Source organism: Crocodylus porosus, unplaced genomic scaffold (assembly GCF_001723895.1).
Source record: "Crocodylus porosus isolate Cpor-Errol unplaced genomic scaffold, CroPor_comp1, whole genome shotgun sequence".
Lineage (NCBI taxonomy): Eukaryota > Metazoa > Chordata > Crocodylia > Crocodylidae > Crocodylus > Crocodylus porosus.
The window spans coordinates 40,708,947-40,724,713 of NW_017728911.1; the positions used below are offsets into that span (position 1 = coordinate 40,708,947).

Below are 15,767 nucleotides of genomic sequence, written 5' to 3' on the forward strand. Positions count from 1 at the left end.
AGACTAGATGATCTGCTCAGGTCCCTTCCGACCCTAGAAACTATGAAACTATAGCTGTTCTTTGCCACTGTTTAGCTAGTGACAATGCGTTTGCACTGTTTCCGTACGTGTGACAGCTGGGCCAATGTTATGTCATGTCGCACCAGGGAATGCGAGCACCCCGGGAGCTGCTGGATAGAGCGTCCCTGTTGCATGCAGCCTCTATGCAGCAAGGGGTTTCCACTCTGCTGAGCTGAAACAGAGCCCCTCTTGTGTGCAGAGAGCTTCACTCCTTCCTCCGTAATGCAAATCCCATGTGGTTTCCACTGGTTAGGCTCTCCCTTGTGATCTGGTGGCTGGCCCAGCTTCATAATGTGCAGAGCCTTGTTTTGCTCAGTTCTATTTTCATGGACTCCTAGAGTCATGGGGCTGGATGGGACCTCCTAGTCCAACCCCTGCCTGTCCAAACCACCCCAGACAAATCCATCGTCTCAACTCTCAGTTAACTTTCCTACTTTGGAGGACAGTGTATTTAAACCACCTATCTGCTGTGTGTATGTGTGCATGTGTGTGTGTGTTTGTCTGTCATTCCTGGATGTAAAAGGAAAGACATCTGTGCAGCCATGAACCGGCCGTGTGAGACTCTGGGTCTGTCTCATGTGTCAGGAATGTGCCAGCCCCACCGAAGCTGCAATATCAATGAGGATACAGGCCTGCCCTTGGCTTTCACTGTGGCACACGAACTTGGACACAGGTATGGTGGGCTACTTTAGTCTGTTTTGGGACCTCTGGCAGGGAAAGATGCACTGCACAGCTTTAAGAAGGGCAAGTGGGACTGGGCATGGGGAAAAAGCCAAAGTCAATGGGAGCTACATCTAATTTTGCCCTGCAAATTTTGTTCAAGGCATGCAGTTGTTATGACTTTCTTAGTACCAAAGTTTAAAAAACAACCATGTGTTCCCAAGAGTCCATTTCTACTCAGTGGCACTGATTTCTGCAGAAGCTGAATGGGCACTGGAAATGAACAGGCCCAGTTCAAGCTAGGCTTTGAATAAGGAGGGTGAATTATTTAAATGAATACAGATGCCTAGAAATGATTTCAGTTTAAATAGATTCCATTAAATTAAATAGAGTTAGTCCTCCTGAACTTCACTGTGGGTTTAGTACAATTGACCTTTGGAAAGCTCTTTTAAATAGCATAGGTCTGGGAAAACATCACATGTTTTTAAGTGTTCCTTGCAACATTTGTATGTTCTACTTGCCTGGCTTTGGTTAAGGATACATTTTCTGACACTTAATGAAAATAGTATTCTCACAATCTCTTCCTGACTTGGGTTTGTAGTAAGGAGGCCTATTATAAAACTCTTCATCATTTTTTTGAATGGAAATGTTCCTTAAGAAAAGTGCCATCTCACAATACACTGACAAGTTGCATTAAACTTTTGTTTCACTGATCTCCTGAATTAAATGTTGGCTTCAGAAACTCAGCTTAAGCTCCTGGTCTTGCTTTTTGAAGTTCATCTTCTGTGTTCCCCTTTGGAACAAGACCCTGCAGAGTCCCTTCTTGGTACACATTGGACATGTCTACACATGTGTTTTAATGCGCATTAGCCTATTTTAATGCTTATTAAAGCATCACAAAAAGTGCACTTTTGCTAATGCACCTTTTTCTTGTACCTCACAATGGAGGTACTAAATTCAATGTGGATCGGCAAAAGTGCATTAATGAACATGTAGATGCACCCAAAAGGAGCTAATATACATGCCTCTGAGCACAGGCATTTCTATGAGAGAGAAAGCAGCAATCAGGGCTAGGCTAAGCCAGGAGTCTGTGCATTTGGGAAAGCAAGCAATGAACCACAGGTAGGGAGAAGGAGTCAGATAGTGACTCTGCCCACTCCAGCTGGCTCATGAACTCTCAATTGCTTGACACAGGGGTCTGGACTAGATGATCTTCTGAGGTCCCTTACAGCCCTAATGTCTATGAAATCTATGAGGCAAAGATTTATTTGTAGCGAGCAAGGTGGAAATTGCCTCTGACTTCCACTGTGCCGCCCAGGCAGTCAGGCTTAGCCAGACAAGCTTCCACTCCAGGCCCCAGTCTGATCCACTTGTCTAGGATGGGGGCCAGAGTAATTCAACTGAATCCAGTGGAAATCCTCCTGATTTATACTAGCATAACTGAGGGGAGAAGCAAGCCTCTGTGTCCATGGGACATAGAGTACAATGGAGCCGTCCTCTTCCCTGCTCTTGATATCATCACAAGCAGATCTTGGTGCTAATAACTTCCTGTTTGTGGGCACAATTTGCAACAGTAGCTAAAAAACTCAGGCTCCTAAATCACTTGGTGGATGCCTGATATGTTACTGTGGCCTCTCTTGTGTCCATGGAGGCTGGACAGTCACTCAGACAGCCACCTTTAAGCGCATGCCAGCCCTTGGGACCCTGCTTTGTTTGGGTGCTTGCAGCCTTGCCACTATTGACCTGGCTTCTTGCTACAGGACCCAGGCAGTGCTGGGTAAAAAGTACTGGTGAGGCAGCATCATCTCAAACTTATATGTGACTTCCCATCGGCTGGGCTCAGGCCCTGCTTGCGTTGACTTTGTGGGATCAAGTGCGCTCCACTGGCACTACTGTTCACAGAAAGTGAGCTGGAGGGCTGAATGCACTCTCCAGGACACAGTAGGCCTGCCCAGGCCAGGGACAGAAGTGACACTGTCTGACCAACCGAATCGTAACCAGACAACTCCGCTCTAGAGAGTATCAGGACTCTTTGCAAAAAAAACCTTGGAGTTAAAGACACCACAGTCAATCTGCCAAATTTTAAATTACAACCAAAACTGAGCTGTTCGCAGAGATTTTTCTAGCAGAAGAGGCTACGTTGATTAGTAACCTAGTCCCTCAGCACCACTCACAGCCAGTGCTCTGCAGGGCTCCTTCCTGCAAACACACGACATAGCTCAGCCTCTGCCCCAGCACTCTGCTCCACCCTGAAATGTGGGTGAAGTTGGTGCAAAGTGCACTAGGAGGAGGCTGTCACATCCCCCAGGGGCCCGCTGCCCTCCATGCACTGACCACGGACTAGTCACCCGTATCACGGTACCGCATAGAGGTCCCAACCCTGCCCCCAGTGAGAGGGGGTGTCCCCAAGCTTCCTGTCTCCAGTGAGTCTGCATGGGGAAGCAGAGAAGTCAGCTTCCCTGTGGGGAGTGGGTCAGGGGCTGAACTCAGGTCTTCAGCCCTCCTGCATAAGCTACACTGCCCAAGGCATCAGCTCCAGCTGCATTCAAGCTCACAAAGCAGCAGCTTAGCCCGAGGGGTCTCCCGAACTGCTGCGCAGCATTACGGGGCTGGGGGTGGTGGTACATCTGCTAGGGGTGGCTGCAGCAGGCGTACGGCTCACCTCTCCTTTGTGGGACTGTGCTCTTACACAGTTTTGGGATTCAGCATGATGGAAGCGGCAATGACTGTGAGCCAGTTGGGAAAAGACCTTTCGTCATGTCTCCACAGCTCCTGTATGACACCTCTCCACTCACCTGGTCGCGCTGCAGCAGGGAATACATCACACGGTTCCTTGAGTAAGTCCATACCCTCTCTCTCTCCTTCAAGCTTCCTTCCACATCTGTGCTAATGCCATGACCTTATGTTATGGCTGACGTGGGCGGGAGATCTGGGTGCCCGAGGGTGTCCCTGAAAACACTGTGCGCCTAATTTCTTCTTGCCGGCTGCCCCAGGGGTGAGGGTGGGCTGGCTTGGCTGTCTCAGCAAGGATTTGAGAGCAAAGGAAGGCCAAGCACTTGTGTAGAATCAAAATGGGGAAATAGGATCATTTTTGCTTGGGTAGGATCTGTTGGGCGGAAACTGTGCTAGAGAAGGGCTTCACCCTGACCCATGCATAGTGACCCTTACTGCATTGAGGACGTGGGCCCTTCTGTGACACGTGCTTCATCATTTGGTTTCGTGTGGTTGTCGTTCTTGGGGTGCAGCTGAGGTTTTCATTTTGCTGCATTTTAGGGGCTTGGAAAAGGGAACGGCAAGTGCTTGGCTAAAGGGAGCAAAAGCTGGCTCCTTCTGCCTGTGCTGGAAGGAAGGCCCTGACTCCTGGCAGCAGCAGGTTTAATTGGAAGATCCTGGGCGTGTGAGCACAATGCAGCACAGGTCTCCTAGGGACTGGAAGGTCATGGTCATGGCTGGTGCAATGGGGAGCAGCTGCGTCTGGTATTCTAGAGCAGCCTCCCGAATCAAACAGCAGCTTTAAAACCAACAAAAGCAAAATAAAATCCTGCTGTCCTGCCCTGGACTCAGGGAGGGGAACCCCTTCCCAGTACAATAGCCTGGCTCCTCAGCCCACAGCTTGCCTTCCTCTTCCACTCTCTCCAACCAGGTTTTAAGCTCTCTCGGTATCCAAATGCCCTGCAGCTGGGCTCTCTGAACAGGACTGACTGTTTCCTCTTCATGGGACAGGTTGTCCTATTACAAGCACCACAACCCATGCATTCCCGTGGGCTTGCCCAGCTCTCAGTGCACAGGATGGTACAGAGAGCAGCGTAGAGACAAGCAGAATAAATGTTGCACACCCCAAAATCTTCTGAGGTGCTGGTCTTGGAGCGAGAGATGCAGAAAGCAGCACCCACTGGAGTCCAGTATCACGCTGGCTGAGGTGCCCTGGGAATGTTAATGTGTTCGTATGTCTGGCTGCGCTCTGGATCGAGGCGGGGAGGCTGGACCAAACGCAGAGAGTGAAATCCTGGCTTGGGTGAAGTTGCTGGGTGTTTTGCCATGGATGGCACCAGGACCAGGGTTATTCCTTCCCTGGCTGAAAGGGGAGCACAATATCAAAGACGTGGATTTCCTTTATCAGGTGCAGCCTTCTGTCCTCGTTCCTACCCCAACCAGCAAGCATCGGCTGCCTCTGGCTGGCTGCTCTGAACTCACTGGCCGGGTGATGAGCCGTGCAAGGCTTTGATTGCCTTTTTGTGTGCATTTCATTACCTCATGGAGTATTAACCCAACTTGCCAATGCACCTTGGATTTGAAGGAAACTTTCTGCATCACACATCCTTATGTCGCAGGGAAACACCCTGTATCCTACTCCACAGACGCATACTGGCCATGGTGTGGAATGGATGCAGGAGGCTGTTGTTCTCAGCCTGGACACCTCATATCCACCCCAGCGGTTTTCTCTTTGCCTTGAAGTCTGGGTAGTCAAAAAGGGCAGCACATCTGCGGCTGTGGCAAAGATGGAGCCTCCCACTGCTGCAGCAGACAGGGGCCCTAGAGATGCTGCTTTGCTTGTCATGAGTATGAGAGCAGTTTTCAGGTCACAGGGGTTCACTGAGATTTAATAGGATTGAATAGCAGCCTTCATCTCCCTGCAGCAGGGTTGCAAAGAGGGTGGAGCTGGGCTGTTCTCCATGGGGGCAGATGGCAGGACAAGGAGCAATGGGCTCAAGCTGCAGCAAGGGAGGTTGAGATTGGATATTAGGAAAAACTCTCACTAGGAGGGTGGTAAAGCACTGGAACAGATTAGCTGGAGGGAAGGCGGGATCTCCAACTTTGGAGGCTTTGAAGACCCAGCTTGGCAAAACCTTGGCTGGGATGATGTAGTCGGGGCTGGTCCTGCTTGGAGCAGGGGGTTGGACTAGATGGGACCTCCTGAGGCCCCTTCCCACCCTCATTTTCTATGATTCTATGATTGCTCATTGAACACATGGCACCTCATTGCACAGGGGCAGCTTTCCAAAGGCACAAAGACACAGTGATTGCTTGCTCTGGCTAAGTCATCACTAGGGATTCTCTGATTTAAAAAAAATCCCCTATTTTTGGTTAAAAAAGTAACCCAAAAACCACATTTTTCCATGATTTAAATGAAAGGCCACTAATATATAGATAGATATATAGTGGTGTTTCATTGTAATCATGGAAAAATGTGGATTTGGGGTTACCTTTTTTAAGCCGAAAATTGGGGATTTTTGAAAATCAGAGAAAAACAGGATCCCTGGTCATCACTTAGAGTCCAGCCCAGCAGTGCCTGGCTGTGCTACCCAGGCAGCAGCCCCAGAGGGATGTCATGACCCCCTCCCCAAGTCATACTCCTCCTCCAGTGTGCCCGCAGCTCCCAGGCCGGGGATGCACTAGGCTGCAGTGGCTGCTTCCTGGGGCTCTACCCTCATTGCGGTTGGCGTGCTGGAGGAAAAGGGACGTCTCACTCCCTGCCCCTTTTTGCCTCCATCGCTCCATGCCTTGCCTATCTAGGACCTTATCCTTGTAACTCCAGGAAAATGAGCAATGAAGGAGAACGCCCCCAGGGAGCTGGGACTGGAGCCACAGCTGCATGCCATCAGCTGCCAGCTCTTAGCAGCGCTGCTGGGAACTGGGCAGCCCTGCAGAAGACCCAAGTGTGAGCCCTGCCCAAGGCCTGGCTACACCAGTGGTCCCCCCCAGCTCAGATGGGTTTGACCCCTGAGTGGTGCAACTGGTCTAGAGCTATCCATCTCATGGTGTGGAGCTACTGACTATCACCAGCTGAGGACCTGGCCTAGCCCTGTCATTTCCCCTTTCACTTTCCAGATAGGAATTTGCTGATCACCATAACCTTGAACTCCCTTTAAGTGTGGCAAGGAAGAGAAGGACCATCTGGATGCCTTTCCAGCTGTTTTGCTGCCTTTCTACTCTCCCCACTCCAGCACCCACAGTGGCAGCTCTGCTTTCAAAGGGAGAAAACACTTCATCAGGAGTATTTCATTGTGTGTGACATCCCTCTGGCAAGGGAAAAGCCTGGTGTGAGCCCAGACATGAGTATATTATAATAACTGCTTGGCAGGAGAGCAAGAAGGAGTGAACCAAGAAATGAGACCCTGATGGCTTGGGGTTGCTGGATGGGCTTGGAACAACCTTTGCCTTGAAAACTGCAGTGTCAGTCTGTTCAGGAAAGAGGGGGAGCTCCACGGCACCCGCGACAGCATCTGAGAATAATCTGCTGCTGCAGCTGAGGAGTTGGGTAACTGGCTCTGGAGCCCTTGGGCCTGACTCTGTGCAGGGCTGAGCGGCTGGGGCCTGCGAGGGGGTCCGCGGCACTCAGCTGGGCCGGGTCTCAGACACCAAGTCGGGTGAACCCAGCAGAAGCACTGCCTCCTCCTTGGTAGGGACTAGTTTTGTTTTAATGGCAAGGGAATAATTTTGTTAAGACGCATCTCTTGAAGTCAACAGAACCCATCCTGCGGCTGGGAGAAACGGTGAATGAGATCATCGGTGGAGACTGTCCTGGGTTCAGGTCCTGGGGCTGGAGGTTCAAATCACAGTGAGGTTAGGCTCTTTGGGGTGCCAGCCTTATTTCTTGCTGTGAGTATCTGGCACTGTGACCACCAAAGGGTCTGGGCTGGGTGTCAGGGAAGGTGCTCACAGCATCGAAAACAGAGCTTGAAGAGCAAGGGCTCGCTCTGCCTCTGCTTACTGCAGGCATCTGGATGCAGATTTACTGCTTCTGCTCAGCATCAAGGCTCACCGTGCAGGGCTGTCAGTAAGGTGACTGAACACAATTTCCTTGTCTCTATGCATCCTTGGCCCCGGTGATCACCTGTGCATTGACAGCCCCACCTCTGACAGTGTGAATCCCAGCTCCAAGCTGTCCACTGGTAGCTTGAACCCTGGTTGTGAGAGGGCAGCCTAGTCCTGGACCTGCGCTGAGCCAGGCTGCTGGCCCAGCTGTGATAGCAAACAGCAGGCAGGATGTGGATGCAAAACCACGAAAGACGTTAGGGGCCAGGTTTCCTAGCCAGCCCCAGGAGTTCCCAACCCCATCCTTTGCCCAAACAAAGGTGGTTTGCAAATTTTGCAAACGTAAGCCATCGTGTTTTACAAATGAGACGTGAGCAACCAGCCATCTAGCCCTGGCCAGGAGAATACCCAAGTGAAAGCCAAGCCATCTTCTAATGGCCCAGCCTGGTGTACACACAAGCTCGGAGGCCAGCTTGGAGCTGGGAGCATAGAGAGCATTGCACAATGTGGCACTGAAACAGAAGAGAAGTCATTGTTGGACGTGCTGTTGCTAAAGCAAGCAGCAAAGCTAACTTCTTCTCTCCTAAATGCCTGGCACATCTCACTCGCTAACCAATGCCTGGGAGAGATCAAAGAGCAGGGGGTTTATTTTTCCCTCCTTGTTCTTGCGGTTGAAGTTTCCTATCAGACAGTGAGAGCAGCGGTGCGGTGATGCTGCGAGTGTCCGGTTCTTACAGCTTGGCCGCGCACTGCAAAGAGCGCATTGTTTCCCTGGGTCTGCAGGGCCCTTTTGAAGTTACCCCTTACGTGAGTCAATAAACCCACGCTGGAGCTGCCAGGCAGCAACTTTGCTGAAGCCTGAAATGGAGATAAACTCTCAGTGGGAATCTAATATTCCCACCAGTCACGTGATCGGCTCTTTATTTTGTGCCAGTTCAACCCGGCTCGATTGCCAGACATCCCAACTAGAAGTACAGTGTAGACCCCAGGGGGTCCTGGCTATAATTAGACTCAGAAGCAGGTTGCTGGAAGGAAACAGTAGATTTCAGCCCAACAGCCTGTTAAAAGCAACATACTTGGCAGCTGTCCTGCTGGGAAAGCTGCTTATGGAAAAAGATATATGCAGTTTTAAGTGGTCGCGTTCCCCCTGGGCTGGATGCGTCTGGGAGGCCCAGGCAGCATGGTACAATGGAGGGGAGACGCGTTGCCCTTTCGGGAACTTCTGCAGGCATTTGCCCCTGCGGCCCCCTCCGAAAGCATGCAGCCGGCAAGGGTCGGGGACACATCCTGCCATCCTTCTGTGCGGGGAGGGCTTGTGTCTGACCGGAGCCCCGCAGAGCACAAGAGAGTTGAGCCGATTTAACCTAAACCAGGTTCCAGGTTGATCTAGGTAAAGCCCTGAGGGGACACTGCGTTCGGTGTCAAAGTGGCTCATTGCAGGTTACCCGAAACCCTGTTTCTGTCATGCTGAACTGACTCAATCCACTTACAGACTGAAACCAGAGTGTCTGCTGGACCAGGCTGAAGTGTTATGGGGCCAGATCCAGGTGCATGGAGCCCACCACATCATGCCAACCCCACAAGGGATCCAGCCCATGGATTTGGCCCTGCAGGGTCAAAAGATTGGGCATCATTGTCTTAAAGTGAAAGCAGAGACACTTTCCCCTGTCAGCAGTCTGTTTGGCAATACAACACCAGCATCTGGTAATGATAAAGGCAGCTCAAGATGGTTGAGGCATGACGTGTGCACATATAGCCTGCTACCATGCTCTTGCACCGCCATGCCTTTTCCTAGCCTCCAGCATTGTTGTTGTGTGTCAGACTGCTCTCAGTAACTGTGCTTATCCCTGGAGAAGACCGGGATGGTTCAAAGAGAGAAGAAACATAAGATGTGAGGAATATGCGCAGACTAAGAAATAGCAACTGGGTGTGTATGGACCTAGCCGCAGAAATGCACCCCTCCAGTAGGAGCAACCCCAGAGCAGCTAGAAGCTACACCTCTCATGGTTCAGAGTCTGTAGCTGCAAATAAAGCAGGTTGATAGGTCTGGTGGCTGATAGTCTGTTTTATCTGCATTAGTAGGTCATTGAGGACTACTCACAGAGACCTTTACAGGGTCAGAAAGACGCATGAAGTCCAAGAATGTCTCTTTCTAGCCATGCTTATTCACGAGACCCTTTACCTTAAGTGGGGAAACTGAGGTCATGACTTCATTTTATGGCTACAAGTCAGCCCAGGCTTTTCCTGGTAACTGCAGTGCATCTTGCGTTGCTTCAGGGCGTCGCTTGGACCTTTGGGCCCCAGCAGCGGCATTCACTTGTAATTCATTTTCAAACAAAAGCACAAGGCTACATTAAGCAAGTGGTGGGAGGAAAGCTGTTGCTGCCTGTGAATGAGCACAGTGGTGGGAGTCAAGGGCATTGTGAACAGACGTGGATTATGAAGCAATAAGAGGTTGCAGGTTTATGACTGCTCCTGCAGGAGCTCGCTGTGGCTCCTATTCGGACTTGGATAATGAGGTTATGAGGAGGTTTGAGGTTGATTCTCACCAGTCTCTTGCTATATGCATGTCTGTTGTACTATTGCAATCCAAGGATCTGGTTTCAAACCACAAGGCTACAGAGGATTGTGTGACCAGACAAGATGCCAGCAACAGTATTGCAGACAGAACCATCTTGCCGCGAAACAAGGAACTATCCATAGAGCCAAAGTGGGGGTAAGCAGGCTGATGGCCCCTCTCACCCCAGAAAGGATCCTTTGCTCCATATTTTCCTTTTGGGGAGGGAAGGAAGGTGTTCCCGATTTCCTAAGCAAAACAGGGTTAGAAGCAATGTCAGGATGTGAAAGAGGATCTCCTGGCTATTGCTCTATTCTGTTATGCTTTGGAGAACCCGAGAGCCCCTGGTGCCATGTTGTCATGTTTTCTTTTCAAACGTAGCCCCATCTTGTAAGACCCCGTAACATTGTTATGTGGGCACATTACCCTCATATTCAGTCAATTAGCATGGCTTTCAGGAACCAAGTCTAAGCTGTCCCTGGCGGCTTTTATACGTGCGTGTTTGGTTTTTTTCCCAGTCAATCTATTTTTCGTGTCTTTTTGTGTCCCGCAATGTGACATGATGTTTCCCGTAAGTATTTTGCATGTGACACATCTAAAAACTCACCCAGAGACTTTGTGCAGAGCCTCCTTCTTCATGGGCTAAGCTTAGAAGAATTGTGTTTGAATGAAAAAGGCTGATAGATGGCTGCTCTGCCCTTGGCCTTTCCATGAGCATCCACACTCCCAGCATGGGCAGTTAGCTCCAGGTCAAGGGCAACAGTTTCTGGGGGAGGTCTTGTGAAAAGGACCAGCAGGAGGAACCTGGGTTTCAGCTGGCTGCTCTGTTCCCATGTGCTTTATCCTCCAAGAGTCAGGACGCTTCAGATTTCCTCCATCTGACTAAGCTGTGATATCTTTAACAAGCAAGGCAAGTGATTAGGTGTTAGCATGGCTTCCTGGAACAGCCGATTCTGATCCCAGCAGGGACCACACGCATGTGAGACACTCACTTGAGAGCGCTCTGGTGCACGTGGGGCACTTGGAGTGGGAATCAAACAGCCTCACATCTGTTCTGCAGAGTCTTGGTACTGGAATGGCTTTTGTACTGCTCGTTTACCCCATGCCTTCTCTCACTGGGCCCATTTGCAGCTCAGTAGTGAGCCTAAGGTGGGTAAAACCAACACATAGGACAACCCTAGGAAGGGATGGAGTGAAGTTCTGGGTGTTTCTGTGCCATCTAGGAGCTGGAAACAAATAGTAGTCTTGCACTAGGTGAGGCTGATTCTGAAGTCCTGTGTCCAGTTTTTGGCCCCGTACTACAGAAAGGATGTGGACACACTGGAGAAAGTCCAGTGGAGGGCAATGAAACTGGTTGTGGGGCTGGGGGACATGACTGGTGAGGAGAGGCTGAGGGAACTGGGCTGATTTAGTCTGCAGAAGAGAAGACCAAGGGGGGATTAAATAGCAGCCTTCACCTCCCTGCAGGAGGTTGCAGAGAGGATGGAGCTGGGCTGGTCTCAGTGGGGGCAGATGACAGGACAAGGAGCAATGGGCTCAAGCTGCAGCAAGGGAAGTTGAGGTTGGATATTAGGAAAAGCTTTCTCACGAGGAGGGTGGTGAAGCACTGGAATGGGTTACCCAGTGTAGTGGTGGCATCTCCATCCTTGGAGGTGTTTAAGACCTGGGTAGACAAAGCCTGGGCTGGGATGATGCTTGGAGCAGGGGTTTGGACTAGATGCGACCTCCTGAGGTCCCCTCCAACCCTCATTTTCTAAGCTTCTATGAATATGCTTGGAAAGGCCATAGGACCAGCGGTCTGGGAGTCTCTGCCCGAGAAGACTGCACCATGATGCTTAAACTGCCTCCCCACTTGCATTTGTTGCCAAGTGAGGACCCCGATGCATCTGACTACATCACTCTCCCAATACCATGAAAGCACAAGGCAGGAGGAAAAACCAGCTGTGATCATTTTATTTACCTCTTTTTTTATCTCTGACTTTTCGTCTTCTCGCTGGAATTAAAATCCATTCTAACATAAACATCCATCGGGATTTCTGTGGAAGGCCTGTAAACATTGGCTTCAAAATATTTTGCTCATGCCCCCTCCTGCTGGGCTGCTTTGAAACCTGTTTGGGTTTTTTCCCTGCGTCTCATCAAACCGCTGCTGCTTTTGTCTATATCTGGCTGTTGTGCGGACATAAACACTGTCACAACTTGATGTGCAGCTGTTATGACTGGTCTCCGACATGCACGAGTATCCTCACCAGCTCCACAGCTGGACTTCCTTAATTTGCTTTAAACAAGGAGAACATAAACACTGATGCCTTGGACTGACGGGAACACCGCAGGATACGACTTCTTCCACATACTCACATCTGTGATATACTTGATGTGCCATGAGCCGGAGGGTTTATCTCCATCACTGAGCCCCTTCTGCTGCAGCTGTGCTGGGATAGCCATGGCAAAGCCCCTAGTGAAGATCACTGAGAAGCAGGGCAGGAAGGGAGCTCCAGAGGTCACGTCTATCCCACCCCCTGCCTGACACAGGCTCAGCTCTGTCCAAACCATCCCAGACACATCCATCATCTTCTAAACTCTATGTAAGACTGCTGTCAACCCTGACACCACCTAGACATCACACTCAAACCTGCCACAGGGAAAGCAGAGGGACCACAGCAACCAACAGCCTGCTTCTGTAAAAGGTTGTGCTCAAGAGATCCCAGGTGGAGGGCCACAAACCTGCTACAGAGGAAGCTTGTGAGATCCTACAATGTTCCTTTCATCCTTAGGAAAATTTGCTTTCTAACCACACAGGTTCCTGCAGGTGAGCAGGAAGAGCAAACTCCGATGCTGCCAGCAGTGTGGTACTTGCTCAATATTGTTGCTCTGCGTCCAGGAAAGATGAAAGACCACGGCTGTAGCTGAAATGATTCTGCAGCTCTTGACACCAGCCCTTGCTCTGGTCAGAGCGGGGATAAGAAGGAGCCTGCGAGCTTTTACCTCTTCACTGACTTAGAGCAGCCAGCACACTGCAATGACTCTTCTCAGAAACCTTCCCGTGAAAGAGGCCAGAAGCGATACCGCTCAGTGACTGGGATGGGGCTGGGTTTCCTGAGTTAAGGACTCTTCTTTGTCATGTCTCCAGTCTAGCCTTTCTATACGGTCAGCTCCCAATATCCTGCACAGGCCACTGGTTCTGGCATTGGTGTTGCCAGATCTTGTGGGGTGTGTTGCAGTGCTACAGGGCATCTCAGGAGAAGATCCATGGTTTGCTTCTCCTAACAAACACATTGTTTGGCTGCATAGAGGCCCCTTGATTTCATGAGTTAAGGAATCAATTTGCACCTTATAAACTGACCGAAGTGTGTGTGTGTGTGCGCGTGCGTGTGTGTGTGTGTGAGCTTGAGTTTTTCTGAGCTGAAGTCCTCTTCATCAGATGCTGTGAAAGGACGTGTGAGAGCTTTCAAATAAGGTGTGACCGACTGCTTCAGCAGCATTGAGTGCAAAGACATAATGCAACCAGGTTAAAACGTGTCTCCTCTGAAGAGGAATCAAGTCAAGAGCCCTGTCCTTCAATACATTCTTGCAGGGAAAAAATTTACAGGGCAGACTGAGGGCATCAGTTCTTATCGTTTCATAGTTAGTTCTGTCTCCTGATAAAGTCTAAAGGAGCAGGTCTGGTGAACAGAGTAGAGGGGACAAGTGTGGGGCCCTTCTAGGCATAAGGATGGGGCCTGAGGTTCAGATGCTCTCCTTGATTTATCCCGCTGTGATAGAAAACCTGACCAACTCTCACCGGGACATCTAGTTTGATAACAGACTTTTTCCCTCGGGCAAGTGAAGACAGCATGAGACACTGTCACTCTCCCCTGGGGTCTTGCTCAGCTCAGCATAGGGATGATGTGCCTGGGTGCCGGCTGGAGGTCTCATCCAGTTAGACTGGCTGAGACCCACACATGAGCCAGTTTTACTTCTCAAGTCGATGTTTCATGGCAGAGATGATTCAGCTGGGAATGGGAAAAACTCCTTGGCTGTGTTTCAGATGATGGTGTCTCATGCCCCGGAATGGGCTATAGAGGTGCAATATTCTCATATATGGCACAGGGAGAAAGGGAACCAGGTGAAGATACTAGCTGGGGTAGGTCTTATCTAACTGGGCAGGATATTACAGGACGTGCGCTGGGGGTAAACTGTAAGTGCTGGTAAACCTTGCAAACCCCCTAGCTCAGTCTTATACTCCATGAAGCCTGGAGGTTTATTTGGAGCTCGTCCAAGTGCCTTGGGCCTTATTCCAGTTTGGCATAAGTGACTCTAACTTCATGGATTAAATTGAGTCATATACACACCCCAGGTCTGGGGAGTCTGCAGATGTGACCTGGGAAAGACTGTGGGTGGTGGTGCCCTCTGGAGACCTTGCAACCCAAAATTTTGGGTCCTCCTTGGATCTCCCATGCCAATGGCAACATTTGGGAACTGCCTTTGCCAGTGGGAAATGAGGGCACATTCAAAACCATAGGGCTGAGCTCGAGCTGGGCTCCAAAATGAGAGCTGATTTGGGGAAAGAAGGGAAATGGCCAGCTATTTTTCTTTCCTTCAAGTCAGGCAGCCCACCCCTCACATTATGTGTTGCTCTAGAGCAGGGGTGGGCAAAATATGGCCCAGGGGCCAGATCCGGCCAGCCAAGCCATTCTATCCAGCCCATGGGGCCCCTAAAAATTTTTGAAAATTGACATTTATTTGCTCCTAGCTCCCTGTCAAAGATGACAGGAGCCAGGGGCAGTAGGGCCCAGAGGAAACTGGTGGCAGGACCCAGAAGCAAGGCCTGCCCAGTCCTACTCCCACAACTAGAAACCCCTGCCTAGCAGAGGCTTCTGGCCTGGGCCCGTGGGGCTGTTCCTGCTTCCCTGTGCCGGAGAGGGAAATGCCGCCCTCACTAGTTTGCCAAAACTCAGTAAGCAGCCCTCCGCCCGAAATAATTGCCCTCCCCTGCTCTGGAGTGTGCTCGGGCAGCACCTGATGATTTGTGAGCTGAGAACATCAGATGTTGAAGGCAGGTGTGTAAAATGTGAAGAGCCCTGAAGAACGGTCACTGCTAGAAATGTTTGCAAACAATGATTGCACCAGTCTCTGATGGGCTTGTACAAGGATACGAGGGACTTCCTCCTCTAAAACCTCTTCCAGCATTATAGAAGAGGCTCTTTTACCTGCTTGCTTCTTGCCCTCTGCTGATGCACATCTGTTTGATTCTGACATGCCTGTTTCCTTTTGCAGTCGGGGCTGGGGTCTGTGTCTGGATGACCCACCAGCCAAGGACGTGGTTGACTTCCCCTTAGTCCCCCCTGGAGTCCTCTACGACGTTAGCCATCAGTGCAGGCTGCAGTACGGACAATATTCCACCTTCTGTGATGACATGGATGTAAGCAGGGGCTGGGTCTTCCTGGGCTGCTTTTGTAAATCTGTGCACAGAGACCCCCACCCAGATGATGGAGGGACAGGTCCTTCCAGATAAACTATTGTTGTTCAAAATGTTGTGGTTCATAATTTCATAGTTTCATAGTTTTTAGGGTCGGAAGGGACCTGAGCAGATCATCAAGTCGGACCCCCTACCGTGGCAGAAAGGAGTACTGGGGTCAAATGACCCCGGCAAGGTGATTGTCTAGCCGTGTCTTAAAGACACCCAGGGTAGGAGCCGGCACCACTTCTCTTGGAAGTTGGTTCCAGATCCTAGCCGCCCTGACCGCGAAGTCGCGCC

At 50.5% G+C, this 15,767-nt stretch overlaps 1 protein-coding gene across 1 annotated transcript in view; it reads left to right on the top strand.

Moving 5' to 3' along the window:
- ADAMTS7 (ADAM metallopeptidase with thrombospondin type 1 motif 7) overlaps nt 1-15,767 on the top strand; it is a gene marked incomplete at its 5' end in the record, with an annotated part of 149,013 nt that overhangs the window by 15,031 nt on the left and 118,215 nt on the right. The window contains 3 exons of the mRNA XM_019533908.1: nt 584-733; nt 3,414-3,557; nt 15,287-15,431. Of these exons, the coding sequence (XP_019389453.1) occupies nt 584-733; nt 3,414-3,557; nt 15,287-15,431 (439 nt within the window). The remainder of the gene's footprint in view (nt 1-583; nt 734-3,413; nt 3,558-15,286; nt 15,432-15,767) is intronic.